At 42.4% G+C, this 20,013-nt stretch overlaps 1 protein-coding gene across 2 annotated transcripts in view; it reads right to left on the reverse strand.

Annotated features, from left to right (window-relative positions):
- FSIP1 (fibrous sheath interacting protein 1) overlaps nucleotides 1–20,013 on the reverse strand; it is a 147,806-nt gene that overhangs the window by 4,668 nt on the left and 123,125 nt on the right. For both annotated transcript variants that reach the window (XM_081144042.1, XM_081144043.1), the window contains exon 11: nucleotides 6,551–7,061. In XM_081144042.1, the coding sequence (XP_081000168.1) occupies nucleotides 6,551–7,061 (511 nt within the window). The remainder of the gene's footprint in view (nucleotides 1–6,550; nucleotides 7,062–20,013) is intronic.

The raw sequence follows: 20,013 nt of genomic DNA on the forward strand, positions 1-20,013 counted from the left end.
TCAGACATTATTTTCATCACCACCATATCTGCTAGTACTTTTTACCATCCTAAAGTAGAGTGACCAGTAAACCATCTAGTCCAGAGCTTCTCACAAATCACCTGCTGGGGGCATCTTGTTAAAATGCAGACTCCGCTGCAGTAGGTGTGAAGGCCTGGGATTCAGCATTTCTAACAAAATCCCAGGTAATAATACTGCTGGTCCATGGGTCTAGTCTACAGTCATGATCATCAGCTACTTTTCATTTTACCCAATCTGAATGAAGCGGTGGAATCAGAAGTTCCCAATAACTGATAAAGTGCTAAGTACTACAATTAAATATTAAAACTCTCCATTTTGCCATTAGTCACTCGATACTACTAACAGAATGACAGAGAAAGTGATATTTTATAAATAGGTAGAGGAAATAAGTGGCAAATATTGACATGAAAAGTCTATATCAAGAAGAACTGGATTAAAGAAAATTAGTTTAAAATCACTTGAAAAGATAAGTTCATCAAATATAAGCTTACTATATATACCAGTTTTCTATAAAAGGGAATTAACACTGGAAATTTCTAATAGGGCAGCTCTGATAATCTGATCAAATAAACTTTGGAGGAGGGTTATGTTACTAAGAGCATCAGAGAAGCAATTAGCAACCTTGAAAAGTAATTTAACAAATAATAACTAGGAGGCCTGAAGGCACACACTGGTTGAGAGTTCCAGAACTCCATCAAAGCAACAAGTTAAGTATTTTCCTAAGAGCAAGCCAAAATAGCTTTAAAGAAAAAAAAGTCAGCTAATAGTGTTACTATTTTTAGAATCTCACTGCTCTGCTGCAAATTAGTAAAACAATATTAAAACAAAGGAAACTTTCTCAGCGCAATCTAGTTTCTTTTAACTATTCAGGCAGCATGAGCAATAACATACTAGCACACACCCCCTTCAAACCCATGCTACATCCTTTCCAAAAGTCAATCCACCTGTAGCCTGGCTTCATCAAACAAGTTACAAGCCAACAGACCTTTGGATGGGCAGAATTTCAACATGAAGTATATTCAGGCTGGCTAGTTGCCATTTTGGGTAAAACTTGTTTTGTCTGAGGACCACAATAGGATAACAATTAGCTTCCTTACATCTAAACTGAAACCCATATTTGTCAAATATGCACAGCAAAATCTTGTGGCTTGCCTGAATTTGACAGGCTGAACGCTCCATACCGGGGACACTGATGTCAGTAAGTCTGGCTGGGGTCCTGGACGTAGGTATAAAAGGAGCAAAAGCTCCCCAGACAATCCCGATGCTCACCCTGGTTAGGAATATGCTCTGTGCTTCGTAACAGCACTTCTCAAACTTCACTATAAGTATCACCGGCAGAACCTATTAAAGTGCAAATTCTGATTCAGTACGTTTGGAGTGGGGCCTGATGAGCCCCCGGGATTGGACCACACTCTAAGCAGCACAGGCTTATAACATGGGATGGAAATCACAGGCATCCAAAGGGTGGCCCTCGTCTTCCTGGAGAGTATACGCGCCTTCTGAGGGAAAACCTGCTGCTCAGCTTCCCTCACTGATGGAAGGACCTGATGATTTGTCAGAAACGTCAGAAATCCAGGCTTTCATGGGAAATCTCCTGATTAAATGCTGAATCCATGTAAGCCAACCAAGTCCAGTCGCTGGCCTAATTAATCATTTATATGGATCTTCTTTTTTTATCTTTATTACAACCCTATAGGGTAAATATTAAAGCCATCTTATCTTACAGATAAGGAAACCAAGGTGCGGAGGAGAGATTAAGTAACTTGCCTAAGATCACCTGCTTCTAGCAGAGCAAGGATTCAAACCCAGGTGTGCCTCACGCAGAGCCCACGCTCTCAGCCACCAGGCCAGACCGTGCCAGTGGATGGGCAAGCCAGGCACCCCTCTGCTCGCCGAGGCTCTAGCCTGGACTCTGTTAGCTTTGCCCTTTGGGTAATTAATTAATCTATGGTTTTATGTTCTCAGTTTCAATCTAGAGCAATCAAGTTTGCCAGGGACTGAGGGTTTTCTGGGACAAGGAACATTGTTAAAACCAGGACATAGCAAAGCAAACCAAGATAGGTGGTCACCCAGTTTTCATTTAGGGGTGTTATTTTTAAAACAACCTTATCTGACTCATTTTTTGCTTTTGTTACAGAAATTTTTAAGACCATTATTTACTAGCTGGGTCCTCTGGGAAGTTCCACTGTTTTCCTTGAAGAATTAGTGCAGTTCTGTGCCCCTTCTTTACTATGTGGCTGCCTTTGGGTCCCTTTGCGCCCTGTTCTATTTCTATTTCTTATTCACATGTTCCTCTTTATGATATAAATTTCTGTTGATAACTAGCTCAAATGGTTAGTGACAAAAAGAGAATACTGTACGTGCATAGATCCCTTTTTTGTTATCTAGAAAGCAATTCAGCATGTGATTAAATAACAGACTAACTACAGGCCTGAGCGTTGTCTCTCTGAAGCGCCGGTGTACTCAGAGGTGTCTCCAGGGCTGATGCCAAGGAACACCTACTCCCCTCTCTCCTCACACTTCCACGTAGAGGAGCTCATGGGGGGGCCGCCTTGGGCCTCACTCCACCCCTCCGCGCTCCCCATGGAAAGAGGAGCCAGCTATCTGGTTGGTGAGTTGGGGGAAGAAATGGCATGCTCAGCTCAGCCCCTTCCTCCCAGGAAATCAGCACCGCCCCCAGAGGTGCTTCTTTGCCTCTCCACACTCCTGGCTCCCCGCGGACAGGCCTCCGCAGGGGAGGCTCGAGCTTTTTCACCGCCGCCGACTGCATGTGTAAGTTTATTTGGGAAGGCGTACCACCGCCTGTCTCAGTCACAACAGTCCCCTACATTTCACCAGCAATAAAGCTGACCTCCTTGACCCGGTTCATTGGACTCTATTATCCCTTAGTGGGTTCTGACCTGGGTGGGGAAGAGAAGATGCTGGTTAGGGATCACCTAGAACCCCAACAGTGAGTGAGTAAAATTAAATTACTGGACCTCAATCGCAGAAATTCCAGAGGCAGTAGTTACCACTAAGTCTAAAGCACAAACATGAAAAATCATGTGTTTCACATTGAAAAATTCGTCTAGCTGTGAAGCCAATCCTTATTTTCAATACCACAGTTTAAACCGGCCCTCGGTGCTATTAGGTTTGGCTCTCTTTTTGAAGTGTTATCTGACTCTGCCTTTTAGAAGCAGAATTTTAATACTTTTCACAGAAAAAGAAAACTACATATCAATAATATTTGCTCTTGGAAGAGACGACGATACAGGATTTTTCTGACCTCCGTCCTGTCCGCTTACAGAAGCCTCTTCCAAACCACATTCACGTCTGTTTCCTGAGAAAGGGCGGAATATAAGGTCACAGCTGAAGACACTGCAGCTCCTCAGTGCAGTTACATCTTCAAAGGGCATTTGAAAGAAAACTGCATTCACATGGGGTTCTGGCGCTCACTTTTGTAGAAAACATATAATGTACAATTTAGTATTTTAGAATAGAATTGATTAGCAATTCATTGTATTATTGATTATTTTAATCATTGTAAATGCTGAGGTTAGTAAAAACTTTTTAAAAACCTCCAACTTCAGATATGTTAACATGTACTAAAATGATAATGTCAAAGATATTCCTTAAGGTTTATCGTGTAATAAACAAAAAATAAAATATGGTCCACATGTTCACATCTATGCCATCTTAACCCTCCATGCTCACAAGGGTTATCATAATCATACAGTAGGATTATCTGGGGCCATCAGAGCATGTCCTGTGGAGTCAGAGCTAAGCCACTGTAGCTTCTTTCCATTAAATCACTTTAACATCTAGTTCATTCCATGTTCTCAGCAACAGAAATACATCAGTGTGACTCACGGTCACAGGGAAGTAAAGTCATATCTTAGCAAAGCTCCATTCTAACCCTTCCTCCCACCCCCCACACACTGATCCCATGGGAATGAGACCCCACATATGACAAATTGAGTCCAATTTAGTAAGTTTGATTGGGGCAAAGAGGAGATGCAGATACATTCTCTCTAATAAAAACCCTATGTTCAAAAAGAGAGAACACACTGCAATTTTAGAGCAGAACAAAGTTTGCCTATTTTGTTCTTTCATTTATTTGTTAAATGAAGATCTTTGGTGGGGGAGGCAGACAACACCCATCTCATTGAATTGCATGTTGCCAGTACATTGTGCTGCTGAATAAAACAGATTGTGAAATTTCATTTAAAGGAGAAAAGAGTTCCAAATCTGAATACAGAACATGAGACTTACATAAATCTTCAGTGATGCTCCTGCTTTCATTCATAATGTGAGAATAAATGTGAGCCATGTTTTCAGTATATTATTCTAAAACTGGGTAATTTAAATTCTTTCCTTTATTAAACAGGCACTGAGTTTGGACATTACAGAAGACGTAACCATTAATAAGTTAAACAATTCTACGGAAGAGACGTGTGCGGGCATAACAAGGCCTAGACATTGTGTGTAAAATGATCTGAGAGGAGCCCAGTGCTGTGGGACATTCAGAGGACAAATAAAACGTTTAAAAGACGGGCCCAGGAAGGTTACATTCCGAGTAGACGGGATTGGAATTCAACTACCATTGAAGGGGTGGGACCTGAACATTTCTGAGAAGAAAAGGGCCGGTCAGCAGGAGAGGCCCAGGAAAACACGGGAAACCCTGCGGCCAGATCAGCTATAACCTGAATGACATTTAGGGGACTCGTCAGAAATTGATTAGGAGGAGAACTTCACGTCAGAATTCGGGGGCCTTGAAGGGCAAGTGAAAGAACTCGGGTTCCACGCAGTAGGCCGTGGAGAGCCGTGGAAGCTTTCTGAGCCGGAGGTGTGGTTATCAAAGCTGTCCTTTGGGGGAATTCGTTTGGTGGCGGTTGACAATGGCCAGAGAAGGGGAGAGGCCAGAGGCGGGAAGGCCTAACTGGAGGGTTATCGTATTGGTCCAGCGAGGTAACAGGGAGGAGGGATGGGTATGGGAGACACTGCAAGAGTAGAAAAATGATATTTGAGGTTGAAAGTGGGAAGCAAGGGAGAGGAAAGGTGCAGCAATGACTCAGATTTTGGAGCCTGGGTGACTGAGGAAACAGAGGTCAAGAGGAAATCTGAGCTGAGAGAGAAAGCTGAGGAAATCAGGTTAGGGCCATATCCAGGCGAGCGCTAGCAGGCAGGGAGAAATACAGGACTGAGGAATTATTCAGAATTAATTGGTGATAGGTTTAATAAGTAATAGATAGAGATTTAACAGACAATATATTTTGGAGTAATCTAAATTAGAAGAAAAGTTGAAGCTATTTAAAGAGATTCGCCAAATACAACACATAATATGTTAGGCTTCTGACAGATAAATAATTCAATATTTGTTTATGTCAAAAGCTGCTCACAGTATTTGTATCCTGTATCATTGTACCACTGTAAGATGCGACATTCGATCAAGACAAAATACCTGAGAATATACGAGTAGCTGAGATGGGAAGTCTGCATACAGAAACTAATAAAACTGCAATGATATATGGCACTTTACAAATTCATTCCTTGGAACAAATTTTCATCACTGAAGTCTAGAAATTGAAACACTAAGCAAGTCTATTAAAATTACTTATACCTATTTAAACCAATTTCTCTTTTCTGTTGAAATCAACATTTTATATATATATGATGGAATACTACTCCATCATATATATGATGGAGTATATATATACTACATATATATATGTATATATATGCTATTTGCAACAACATGGATGTACCTTGAGGTTATTAAGCAAAGTGAAGTAAGTCAGATGGAGAAAGAAAAATACTATATGATTTCACCCATATGTGGAATCTAAAACAAACAAACAAGTGAACAAATAAAACAAAACAAAAACAAACTCATATATACAGAGAACAGACTGGTGGTTGCCAAAGGGGAAGGGGGTTGGGGTCGGCGAAATGAGTGAGGGGTCAGTCATGTGCTAAAGAACAGTAACTAGACTTTTGGTGGTGATCACTTTGTAGTGTATACAAATACTGAATTAAAATATTATATACCTGAAACTTACATAATTTTACATACCAATTTTACCTCAATTTTTAAAAAGAACATGTATTGCACAGCCGGTGTGGCTCAGTGGTTGAGCATCGACCTATGATTCAGGAGATCGAGGTTTGATTCCCGGTCAGGGCACATGCCCGGGTTTCGGGCTCAATCCCCAGTGGGGGGCGTGCAGAAGGCAGCTGATCAATGACTCTCTCACCATTGATGTTTCTCTCTCTCCCTCTCCCTTCCTCTCTCTGAAATCAATAAAAACACATTTTTTTAAAAAGGACATGTATTAATTGCCATTAAGAATAATGTCTTTCATAAGAGTACTAGCCACAACCTTGATCTCATGTGAACACTGATAACTGTTATGTTTGTATGCTCTTAATGGACACTACCTGTGACTCACAAACACCCCTCCATGTCTTACTCTGTGTTAACCTGTAATACCTTTATACTGAGATACTCAGTAAGAATTATTCACCAAAGCACACAGTCTCCAAGCCTTACCAGTTTTTGGTTTCTCTGAAGGGCTGAGTTTCAGATGTTGGTCTTCAGATAAAAGGCTCACATCGATGCCGTACAGTGGATCATCCAAAAAAGAAGGCCTTCTCAGTCTTCCAATGCCAAGGGTCTTCGACATAAAATAGTCCTCTATGTCACTAATAACCTCGTCCTTGGGAAACTGGAGGCATTTCATATTCTCCGCTTCAATGACAAGAGCCTGTGACACATAATGTCCAGTCAGGGCTTTGCTGAGATAGTAGCCCCTGGATGTGTCGCATTCTGCATTCTCGGGCACAGTTGCACCTCCCACCTCTGTGCATTCGGCCTTTGTTTCTGACTCAATTATTAACTCAGAGAGGACAGATCCGGAAAGCTGGGGGGACTCAGGTGTTACATCCTCAACATCTTTCTTTTCTCTTTCTGAAGAAAGTCCAGTTGTGGTTTTTCGTTTGGATGTGCACTCATCCAGAAGACTCCTTAACTGGTCCTCAGAGAGAAGTGATGTTGAATCTAACTGATGAAACAAACCAAAAGTTTTCATAGTCAGCTGACTGAGTAAACATTTATTTCTGGTAAGCTTCCAGTAACACAATATAAATTCAAGTGCCCAGAAACCCTTACACAAAACACCCAAATCGCAAAATCATTCATTTTAAGGTCTCCAAAATTGCAGGAGAAATGTACAGCATCCGAGAACAAGTTTAGACTCAATTACATCCTAAAAAATACAGGGAAAAGTCCCACAACACTGAGGGAAATTAATTACTTCACCAAATTATCCACTAACACTCTCTCTAGACATATCAGGAACTTGAGCTGAAATGGAGATGTTAGAAAAGCACCTTCAATTTTATAAATCTTGGAACATCAAATAGGTAAGTGAGCAACCACCTCTTTGATAAAGAGCCAGGGATCCTGCCATAATCTCCTGTAAGTGTTCCTCTGTTCCCCCCACACCCAGTATGAACCCCACCGTCACCCAATTCCTTAACTGGAAAAAAGTCTCAGGCAAACAGGGCAGACTACACCTCCCCCTAGGGAGTCACCACTCATATGTCTGTCCACAACCTTCAGCGGACAATAGCACTGAAGACAGAAGAGGAAGGGTGACTGGGTGCTGCATCCTGAGATGTGTAGTTGCTTCAAAGCTATAGGTATAGACAGGGGCCAGGGGCATTCCAATAGCAGTGCCTTCCGGGAGGAAGATGTGATCAAACATATTTAATTTCTGCCTGTGAAGGTTATCAGGGCTGAGTGTTTCAACCAAGATCTTAAGGATTTAAAAACTTTTTTTTTTCCAGAGAGGTTCTCAGGAAATCAAGTATCAAATGAAACTGCAGGGCCATGTCCTACAAGGATTCAACTAAACAGCATTCCACTTGGGTTGCACAATCTCAAAATGGATGGGATTAAAACATATTGAATCACACTGGGGAAAAAAAAAAAATCCTTCTCTGAAGAATCAGCACCATCCCTGATTTATATCGTGGGTTACCTAGAAAAACCGTAGTCCTCCTTTACAATGAATTATCAAAGAACAGGAAGCCCCCGTAAGAGAACCTGAACATTAATTGCAATGGCCTCAATTTCTACTTCAGCAAAGTAAAACAATGCTATTGGCCTACTTCATGGTACAGAGTAAGAATTAACCAAATATTCTGCATATGTAAAGTACTGGGGGGCAGGGACGCGGTTATTGGAATTAGTACAGTCAACTCCTCATTGTTGTGAAATGCTTCTAATGCAGCTAACAAAAAATAGTATGTAAAACAAGTTTTGGTCCGGCTGGTGTTGCTTAGTGGTTGAGCAACGACCTATGAACCAGGAGGTCATGGTTTGATTCCTGGTCAGGGCACATGCCCGGGTTGCCGGCTGGATCCCCAGTAGGGAGCCGATCAATGACTCTCTCATCATTGATGTTCCTTTCTCTCTCTCCGTCTCCCTTCCTCTCTCTGAAATCAATAAAAACATATAAAAAAATTAAAAAACGAATTTTATATCATGCATTTAAAATATATCATGTGTTTTTAAATTATATTTAACTTCTATAAATTAAAAACTAGTTTTCATAGTGGCAAGTGTCATTATGAGTTTGAGAATAACAAGAAATTGGGAATATATTCTTTATAATTATGTGGTATTCAAAATTCATGTAATTCACCCTACAGTCTACATACCTGTCAAAAAATAGGAATTAAATTATATATTTGCAAATCCTACTTCATTCACTGGACATTTCAGGCATCCAGATGTGGTACTTTATCTATTATTAGGAGTACTCTCTTCACCCTACTATGTAAGCCTACTCAACTAAAAAATGAAAGTCATCCTTGTATGGTAAAATACCTTTTCAAATCTGCTTATATAAAAGAGTTTATACTGAATATACAAATTCCCTAGGAATTAGAAAGGGTCCACTGAGTGTTATCCTCACCAAACATCTTCACTAAAGGCTTATCACATGAAATTTCCAGGTACTAGAAAAAAATCAGTCCATACTGGAGCAAGAGGATGAATTGTGGAAGGAGGTCTTGGCAGGGGGGCGACTGGTAGGTTACCTGAAATGTTGGACCACTTCCACAAATAATATTGATAAGATAGCTGGTTGACAGTTCTGATTATGTATTTGGCTAGACACACAGAAAATTAAGTAAAAGCAAAAACAAAGTAATTGTGAACTCTGTGAACAGAAAGCTATATGAAAAGAAAGGAAAGGTAGTGTTTCAGATAAATAACAGAAAATTAAGCAAAAGATAATAAAATCATTATTAACTCTAGGACAAACAAAAAGTTGTACAAGGAAGGATGCCATAGGATACTACTTGCTTTTGCTATAAATAATATTTACACAGTGAATAGTGATAATTGAGGTAACCAAAAATTGTGACAATTATTTTGGGAAAATGGGAGGAGAGAGAAAGGATATTTGGAGTAACAAAATTAGATTCTTAGCTACCATCACAGAACGTCAATATATAATTGATATAATAATATAACACCATTATTAATAAACAATTTCCTATCATTGTAAATTGATATAAAACTGATCAATTAAAGAAAACAAGTTATTATGAAACAATATAGAGGTAAAAAGTAGGGAGGACTCTAAAGGAATCAAAAGTGGCTAAATCTGAAGAACAAACTAAGAGGTGGGGAAGGAGGGGCAAGGAGCCACCTTTGTGTTAAAACATAGATTTATAATTTTTAATAGAAAAATAATTATTTTATTACTATAATAAAATTAACTTAAAATATAAAAATTAAATGTATTCAAATTTTTAAAAATTAATTTAAAAATAAAAATCTGAAATGAAATTCCCAACTGATTATACCTCGGACATCAGAAACAGATCCAGGTTTCATGGAGCCTGAAATTTATATAATTTTGGAGCAGGGGAAGGGTGCTTCTTTAAGAAAAATAATATAAAATTACAAATAGAAAATAGGTACAAAGTGAGGTTGTTTTGTTTTGTTTTTTAGAATGTGAAAAATCACAACAAATTACTAGAACCTTGGAAAGTCAAGTCCATTTCTTAGGCCATCTCTTTAGGTCATTTACCAGAAATGCTTATACAGTAATGTTTCCTGATTGCAACCCGGCTCCCCCTCCCCACTCAAGGTTCAGTGAGGGGCCTTCCTCGGGATGCCAGGCTTGACAAGTCCCAGATCCATGATATTGTTTGGGTGGGTGGTTCTACCCAGGTCCTCAAGATTCAGAAACCCCTTACAGGACTTCTTCAATGGAAAAGAGTTGAAAAAGAGCATCAACCCGGATGATACTGTTGCTTATATTGCAGCTGTCCAGGCAGCCATACTATCTGGAGACAAATGCAAAAATGTTCAAGATTTGTTACTGTTGGATGTCACTCCTCTTTCCCTTGGTGTTGAAACTGCTGGTGGAGTCATTACTGTGCTCACCAAGCGCAGTACTACCACTCCTGCCGCGCAGACAGACCTTTACTACCTACTCTGACAACCAGCTTCGTGTGCTCATTGAGATGTACGAGGTGAGCGCGCCATGACCAAGGATAACAACCTGCCTGGCAAGTTTGAACTCACAGGCATAACTCCTGCACCTCATGGGGTTCCTCAGATTGAACTCACTTTTGATATTGATGCCAATGGCATCCTCAGTGTCTCTGCTGTGGATAAGAGTACAGGAAAAGAGAACAAGATCACCATCACTAAGGACAAGGGCCACCTGTACAAGGACAAGATGCAGCGCATGGTCCAGGAAGCTGAGAAGCACAGAGCTGAAGACAAGAAGCAGCGGGACAAGGGGCCTTCCAAGAATTCACTTGGATCCTAAGTATTCAACATGAAAGCAACTGTTGAAGATGAAAAACTTCAAGGCAAAATCAAAGATGAGGACACACAGAAGATTCCTGACAGGCGCAATGAAATCATCAGCTAGCTTGATCATTCTGAACATCAGCGAAGAGAGCTGGAAGAAGTCTGCAACCTCATCATTCCCAAGCTGTCCCAGAGCGCAGGAGGCATGCCAGGAGGAAGGCCTGGGGCTGCCATCTGGTGCTGCCCCCTCTGGGCCCACCATCAAAAAGGTTGATTAAGCCAACTTTGAGCATAGATTTAGCGTTGTTCCACACAAAATATTGAAGGACCCAAATTTGTACCAAATTCCATACAGCTAAGCAGCTGTATAGTAAATAACTTTGTGTTCTTGATACTTGAATATGGACTTTGTGCACAGGAAAAGGAAATGCGCACTGTATAAGCACTGTATTGTAAAGTGGAAAGTACACTGTCTTAGATAAAATTATTTAACGTTGGCACACGAAAGTGAGGCGCCTTCACTGGCTTCATAGTAAGTCTGCTTCTGGGTGCTCCAAGACCAAGCATACCACATTTGAGTCTGTGTGTGCACAGAAATAAGCTCAACTCCAATCACCCTGATTCTCTGGGGAAGAAGCCTGATGAGAAAAAAACACAGATGAGAACTTGGGTTTTGGTCCAAGTTTTGCCACCCCAAGCATGTCGCCTAAGGAACCCGTCTCCTTCAGCTGTGAAATGAGGGATTGAAGAAAGTGATCTCTAAATTAACTTCTAGCTATCAAATGACTTTTTATGAATAACTGCTCTAAAAATAAATATAAGAATAAGCTGTTCTATTGACATTAGAATGGCACCTGAGTAGGATTTATAAAAACCATAACAAAAAGTAAACTTTGTTTCTGTAATTTATTCACAATACCAAACCTGAACTCAAAAAACAACTAAAAATTCTCTGGTCTCAAAATATTATAAGTAAAAGTGAACCAAATATATTAAGCCCCCAAATTAAATTAATTTAATTACAGTGTTTCTGGGTGCCCATATGGACAGGACCCTCCACACGAGTCATCTTTCTCGCCCTTTGTTTCCCTGCAGGACCTTACCCATGGTATAGACTCAACCAGTCACTGCCATGGGAATCCAATGAATTAAGATTGCTGAGTGTTTAGAAATGGCTAAGTACTACACTAATATAAGTTAGTTACATATGCTGAACTGGACTAAACTAGGGCTCTATCACAAACATCCCTGACTACCCTTGATAATTAAGGGATCATAGCACATGCCCTGCATCCAGACTGCTTTGAAGCTCCTGAGCTAGCGAGCTCCATAACTGAACGACTCACTGTGCAAGCCCCGTCAAGTAACCATCTGTTCAAGTACTCACCTCAAAGTATTCGTCCTTCACGCCAGTTCTAATTTTCCTGTATTTCATAAACAAGTTATTATTCATGCTGTTCCTGCCCTTCATAAAATTCATCATAGTGCATCTCAGTCTTCATTTTCCCAGACCAGAGCCCAATCTATTTTCTCTCCTTATATGAAAGCCCCTCTCTTCCCATCTTCATTTAGTAGCCTTCTTTCTTGTTTTAGCCAAAACACACACATTCCACAGCCAGAGTAAATGTATTGGATTTTCTCATCAGGATGAAAATATAGAACACTGTGGCATTATTTCTCCTGCATTTTGCTGACATTTTGCACACCGGGTGATGTCCTACAAAATAGTGGTAACTAGCATTTATGAACCACCCACTGTGGTGCATGTAAGTGTATCAATCCCTTTAACCTTCACAGAAACCTCCGAGGTAGGTACTATTGTTATTTCCATTTTATAGATGAAGAACCCGAGAAATTAAGTAACCTGTCCATGGTCTTATGGCTGCTGAGTGGAGGACCTGGGATTTGAATCTAGGTCTGGGTGCAGAGTGTATGGGCTTAACTATTAGGCTGCACAGCCTCTCACTATAAATGGGCTCTCCCTCTGACATTCATTTTCCTGTCCACTCCCTCAGATATAAAAACTTCCTATAGAGCATTTCACTTAACTTTGGTTTTTAGTACCCAGAGTTGCTTAGTGTCCTTACAAAAACTTAGAGTGCCCTCTCTTTTGGCTCACTTCAGAAAAACAAAAAAGACAACCCCAGCTCCATTCCTCCATTCCCAGGATGCCTGCTGTTTACACTTCTCCACCCAGATAAATAACCAGTTTGGTATAGGAGCTAAATCTGATGAGGAGTGCAACTTGTAATTGCTGGAGATGGATCACAGACTGTAGATTACCTAACCCTCATCTCTGCCCCTCCTCCTATGCTATATATCCAGAGTTTCCCCGGCCATAAAAACCTCCAGTTATTTGGACACTGGATTTGTTGACAAGGCAATTAAGATTATGTCTCTGGTGCAGATAATCAGAAAGTCCACCACTATAAACTAGCAGAGGCAGTTTTGTCCTTTGATGTAAGCTTATGTCCAATGTTGGGTGGGTTGTTTTTTCCCTACAAATGCTGAGTTCCTAAAGACCCACCCTATAAAGCCAATATGATTATCACAAGTGAGAAAAGGGTGGAAAGCCAGAATGTTCTAAATGATTAACAACAAGAGTATAGATGTAGATAGCTTTCAATGACATCAAGTTCTACTTCAAAATAAGCAACTAGAAAACGTTCCACCCTTTGTTTAATTACCAAGATATAAGTTTACAACTCTCTGTTGCAGCCACTGCTGACAACACCTAAGTTGCAATTAGTTTAAGTCAAGGTTTTTCAGTCATAAGGAACAAAAATCCTTATAGAAAGAGAGAGAGAGAGAGAAAGAGAGAGAGGGGGGGGAGGGAGGGAGGAAGAGAGAGAGAGAGAGAGAGAAAGAGAGAGAGAGAGAAAGAAAGAAAGAAAGAAAGAAAGAAAGAAAGAAAGAAAGAAAGAAAGAAAGAAAGAAAGAAAGAAAGAGAGAGAGAGAGAGAGAAAGAAGAAGGGAGGGAGGGAGGGAGGGAGGGAGGGAGGGAGGGAGGGAGGGAGGGAGGGAGGGAGGGAGGGAGGGAGGGAGGAGGGAGGGCAATAAACTCCTTTATCTTTTGTTTTGCTTGGCTGAAAAACTATCTCAGGTGGTAGAGGTGGGTGTTGTAGGATCTAAGAAGTCATCTCATGGATACCAACAAGCAGGAAATGAAGTTTGAAAAGGCCTTTGGGGTTTGGAGCTGAGAAGCCAGCAGGAACCAAAGTCATGTGCTTCATCATTCTCTTACTGAGTCCCTATGGTCTCTTAACCCCCTGTTCATCCAATGCATCTTCCTCTCTGCAAACCAGCTTTCTGATTTATTTATTGATGGTTTCTGCTCTCTCGCGACCTCAGCTTCCCTATGTAGCATGAATTGACTTTGGTCTTCATTCAACATGACCTTAAGAGTCTGGCACCCACTAATGAGTGACAATGGTCTCTATGTCCATTAACTCAAATTTTAAAGCAAGATGACTTGGTTGGTCACTGACCAGATTATGAAATGATGATGTCAGTTTCAAGTGTTCACCACTAGTCCAATCACCTGTGGTCACATGGTGCTATTGGCAGGGCTGTGGGTAACGGGGATTTCCCAGAGAAGAAGGCATAAGCAGAGCAGGGACCCAAAAATAAATCTATCATTTTGTTAAACTATAATTGCTATGAAGTGCATACCATCAGAAGGAACCTAATACTTAATGAAGTTCTATAGCCAACTAAAGGATTAACAATCAAGGTGTTTCCAAATCTCACCAATTTCATTCAACCTGAGTACTCACTGAATAGTTAATTGAGATATAAACACCGAATTACTTGTCAGAAAGTATGCACTTGTGGACAGAATAATAAATTGGACTACAGAGCAGCACTATCAAGTCAATATGTTCTCAATAGGCTCATATCGGCTCAATGGGTTCATATCACTTGCTGTGGCTCTTTGAAATTAAATAAGTCTAAAAATCATGGGGTAAAATGATTGGTGTTCATGTGAAAGTCTCCATGAACTGTGCTAATGATAAAAAGAATGAATGGCCTTATTAACCCTTCCCTGCCTAGTTCCTTCTAGCCCTATTCTGTTCTTACAGTAAGGCTACCCCAATCATAAAAGGGAAAATCGGGCAGGTACAGTGCTCTTAAGAGGCCATATCAGGGACCAATGGTCCTAGGGGCTAGGAAAGATCAGGCATATTTTTATCCAGAATACTCAGGGTTCTCTTGCCAAAGGAGAGTCTGAACTCTAGTCAAAAGGGAAGTGAAGGTCATTGCCAGAGAAAATATGTAAAACATTAGAGTTGAGGCAAGGCTGTAAACAGGAAAGTGAGTCAGCCCCCAGGTCAGAAGCAGGGAGGATCTGTGGATAGAATAATACGGAGTGTGAAGTAGGTCAAGGCAAGAGGCTCGGAAGTGAGTTGGAGAATGTCAGAGTGGTGTTGAAAGCCGCTTTTATGTGGGGTCTGGGTGTCAACGTAACCATGTAGAACAACACCACCCGTGCCCAGGTCACCAATCTTCCCTGAACAGCTGGGTGAGGCAGGGCTTGGAAGGGTTTGTCTGATGGGTTTGCCTAGTGAAAGTCTGCTGTGTCCCTGAGCATTCTGTGATGGTTCTTCTCAGCTTAGGTGCCTTCGCTGGTCTCCATGGCATCAGGAATCCAGGCTTTCTGTTTCTATCTACAAGGATGAGAGGTGGGATGCCAGGAGGATCCCAGTGTACAAGGGAAGAATAGCATAAATGGAAGGAACCAGAAGTAGGAAGGGTTCTCAATTCCTCCAACTTGAAAAGGGTCCAAGAACTCAGCTTTAATTGGCAACAGTCAGAAGAGTACAGATGTGCTGGGAGTTGACCTAGACCAAGTTCACTACTTTGATTCTAACAGGATGACTGGTGAAAGGGACTCTAATTTTTCCATTTCGTAGGAAAATTATCATTTGAGGATTGCCACCAGTTGCTGTTTTCTAGCAACAGAGACAACAAGTCCACTTCCATCAGATTCCCCTTGATCTGAGCAAGTTGGTTGAATGGCCTTTTTGTTGCACATCTATCTTCCTTTCCAGAAACAAGGCTTGGGTTCCAGCTCTGTAGCTGGAAGGAGGCTGGCACCTCTGCCCCACATACTCCCAGCAAAACAAATCTTCACCTGGAGGTTGTTGGAAATGAGGTGAGCAAACTGGGAGAGAGCACTTTATCTGGTCACAGGGGACTGGACCACACACCTAGCCCCCATTTCTTGGGGAAATATATCCAGTGTGTCACTTTTAGAACAACTAACTCCCAATGCTCTGCAGATTGCTGGTTTGCTGGACAATAACAGTCATGAAAGTCATTTGCATAGTCTTCCCTGCTCTTGGTTTAAAAGGTCTATTTTCACTATGTAGAGATAGATAAGTTGGGCCATGATGAGGTCAGAAGTCAAGAAGGCCATTAACTATTTAAATGCCTTACCCTGGGCCAGAGTCCAGCTCAAGCCTCACCCTTTGGTAGGAAGTCAGCTGGAAGATAAGTCAAGTCAGAAAAATTCAGTATAGTTAAAACCTAAAGAACATCTCTATGTCTACAGGTTTGCCACGCTAGAACTCTAAATACTTCTCTTGACATCATGTGAACTTCCCAACTGAAGAGAAGGTGACCTCAGAACTCTGTCTCTGGGATCTTCAACATGCACTTTCTGGGCTAGCTGGTGGTGGTACTGTGGTCCCTACAGGAGCACCCCCATCAAGGGCTCATTCAAGGCCAGGTCAGGGGAGTACATCCAGCAGGTGTTAAGGAAGATAAACAATCACCACTTGCCCGGCCGGGCATGGCTCAGCAGTTGAGCGTCGACCTAGGATCCAGGCGATCGGGGTTCGATTCCTGGTCAGGGCACATGCCCAGGTCGTGGGCTTGATCAATGACTCTCTCATCATTGATATTTCTGTCTCTCTCTCTCCCTCTCCTTTCCTCTCTCTGAAATCAATAAAGATATATTAAAAAAAAAAAAAAAAAATCACCACTCACTCCCAGTCAGGAGAGCCCAATGGAGACCATCTACTGCTGCGAAAACGAGGTGGAGCTATCACAGCCTAGAAGGTAGTACCTGAGCCCCACGGGCCTGTCAATGGATTGGAGAAGGCCTCCAGGCTCTGACCACAAGTACTACAGCTTTCCAGAGACATGAGCCCTCGATTTGTGATCAATGCCACATTCATCTGCTCCAAGGACAGCTTTTCTGCCTCTTGATGTGAAAAGTATCTCACTATTGTAACATTATCCGGATACCCCCCCCCCCAATTAGAAAGAACACTCAGCTGAACCCCACCCACACAAGGGAACCCCTCACAATGATGCTCAACCTTCTGAACTGGAAAAGGAAACTGAATATTTCCTTTAATGAACAAGAAATTTCCTACCATCACAAACAAGCCCAGGTGCCAAGCTGCACTGGCATGAAAAGGCTCCAGGGTGACCAAGTTCCGTTTACCCATCACCCAGATCTGTGCGCCTGCCTGCTGCTGGGCTGAGCAGATCTCCTATGGCTCACGGTGCCCCCACAGCTGTGGATGCAGGTATCACTCCTGATGCTACTTCATGGCCCGTCACATCCCCCGTGGCACATCATGCCTCTCTTGCCTCAGACCCAGGACTTCTCTACTGCTGCTGAGGTGTGAGTGCTAATGAGGTGTGAGATGGTCAGCTGGCCATTTCTAGGCTTGTGCAAACTAGAAGTGCAAGTCTGCCCTTGGAGTAAACTTTGACCAAGAGGGAGAGGAGCCAATGAACAAAACCCGTTTCCTTCCTCCCCTGGGAATACTGCCCTGAAACAGTCACCCATATGGATTCTCTCTGAAGATGTCCCACAAGATCAAACATGCAGCTATACATCTCTCACAATCTCCCTCCTTCTTTGTCTCCCTTTCCCCTCACTTCTGCTTCTCTGGTGTTGCTCTCGCCAATTAAGTGGTAGCTTATAAGCTTTTGCCTCAGGCTCTGCTGTTCCAGACTAAGATGGTCACAACAAGGAATAGCTTCCAAGTCCTGGCCAGGCTCTGGAAGTGGCAGCTTGGGCTGCCCAGAGTGGGCCTGGGAGCACAGAGCCAACAGCTCCACCCAGCCCCAGCAAGCTGGTCAAGGGCTGGCAGGAGGGTGCTGGCGGGGTGCCGGGACTACAGAGCTCTAGCCAGCACGTAAGGCCATAGGAGGGAAAGTGATGATTCAGGATTCTCAAGGCACAGACGAAGGAGTGCAGTCAAAAGAGAAAATCCCTTGGAGTCCTGGGAGGACATTTGCCCAGGGCAGCCAGAGGGAGCATAGCTGGAGGGAGACTGTGAATTGGAGCTCAGGGGAGAAAGCCAAGGTCAGCTTCAGTTTGAGTGTCAAGATAAACAGAAAGAAACTGACAAACACAAGGTGTAAAAGATGCCATGGGATGGTGTTCAGCGCTAAGGCACATCCACTTCAGAGACTGGGAGGCTGCCGTCACTCTTGGCGGGCAGGGTACAAGACCAGGCCTGAGGTCTGAAGGGAGTTCAGCCAGAGCAGGCCCTACTAGTGAGCAGCCACCAAGGGGCCAAAATGAGGGGCTAGGCGAGCCATGCAAATCTGCAACACTCCTCCCATCTTAGATGTGTGTCCAGCACCCTTTCTCCATGTTGTTTTCCCACAGCCATTTATATTCCATTTGGCAAAGTTCCCCAAGTTAAGTGTCCCTTAGGCTGTGTGCTATCTTTTGGAATGCACAGAAACTCCTAAATGGAGAGAAAATACCCTTAACAACAGCATAGAGCAGGAGAGGGAGGCTGGCGTTTCTAAGTTGAAATCCCAGCCTGCTCCTCCCCAGCTGTTCCATTTGGGCAAATTACTCAACTTTCAAAGCCTCAAATTTCTAAACTGTAAAATAGAAACACTAACAACTAGCTGACTCCTAACAACTAGTTGTGAGAAATACTAACTAACAATTTGCAGTGAGCATGAGACGCGTGTGAAGCTGCTTAGCACTGCACCTCATGCAGAGTAGGAAGGATCTCGATCAATGCCAGACGCCAGTGGTGACACTCAAGCTTCAGTTTGAGAAGCTGATAGCAGTAATGACTAGATGACCACTCTTAGGAAGTTATAGACTGAAGTCTGCACATCCCAAGTTCAACTGGCCCCCACCCTTGAGGGTCTCTCGAGGGTACCAGGAGTAGAGCTTTACAGATCATTGCACAACAATTTGCAATGAATGATAAACTGCAGTGTTTATTCTAGTGGATTCATTGGGGCTACAGAGGCCACTAGATGCTGGGCAAGGGCACACAATGGGAAAAGGTGGGATGTGAATCTCTCTCACTCCTGCAGAATGGTTTACACTTCCAGGCAGACACTGCTAAGCCCTCAGCATCAGAAAGGACTCATAAAGGGGCTGGTTTTGAGATATTTTTATCTTTGCTTGAAATACTCAATGTTAGGGCTCAAGATGAAACTTCTGAAGCAGAGGGATGTAGGGGAAATGGATTTATCCCTTGTTTGTTGTGCACATGCACACACATGTGCACACACACACAACAAAGGCACACACAGGACACTTTCCCCTTTCACTAATTTCCTCTCCTTTTTCTGCTCCCTTCCTTAAGACATTTGAAGACCTCATGCTGTCTCTTCAGCCCTCTTCACCTTAGCTTAGCACACACCCTTCAAAATGTATACTCAATTCTAACGTTTAAAAATGTCCTATTGCCTTCACATCACAACTTACCTGTACTAAGATGTGTTTCCTCATTACTGTACCTAGGACTAAGCAATCTAGGTCAATGTATAACCCACCCAAGGAACTAGCTCGCATTTTCCAGGAGCCTCTTCAAATCAGAATGACTTAATACATAGAAATTATTCTAAAAATGGGAATCTGGGCCCCACAGCTGGATGGTAGAAAGATAATTGGGAGATACCATTTGTAACATCCTCAGTTCAGGCCACACAGTCAGTCCCAGTCTAGTTCTACAAACGATGGGCCCTGTCAAATCTCATCAGGTCTGATTTTCCTCTTGGGTGTAATTCCAGCACCAGAGAGTTAACTCCACATTTAACATGTTGATCAAGGAGAGCTTGTTGTAGTCACAAGAGGGTGACCTGAGCTTTTCCCAGGGTTGAGCAAGTGCTCCTGAAGCTTTCCCCATCTACACACGTAACTGAAACATCTAATCACCCCTGTACATTGTGCA

This window comes from Miniopterus schreibersii (genome assembly GCF_964146895.1).
Source record: "Miniopterus schreibersii genome assembly, chromosome: 1".
Lineage (NCBI taxonomy): Eukaryota > Metazoa > Chordata > Mammalia > Chiroptera > Miniopteridae > Miniopterus > Miniopterus schreibersii.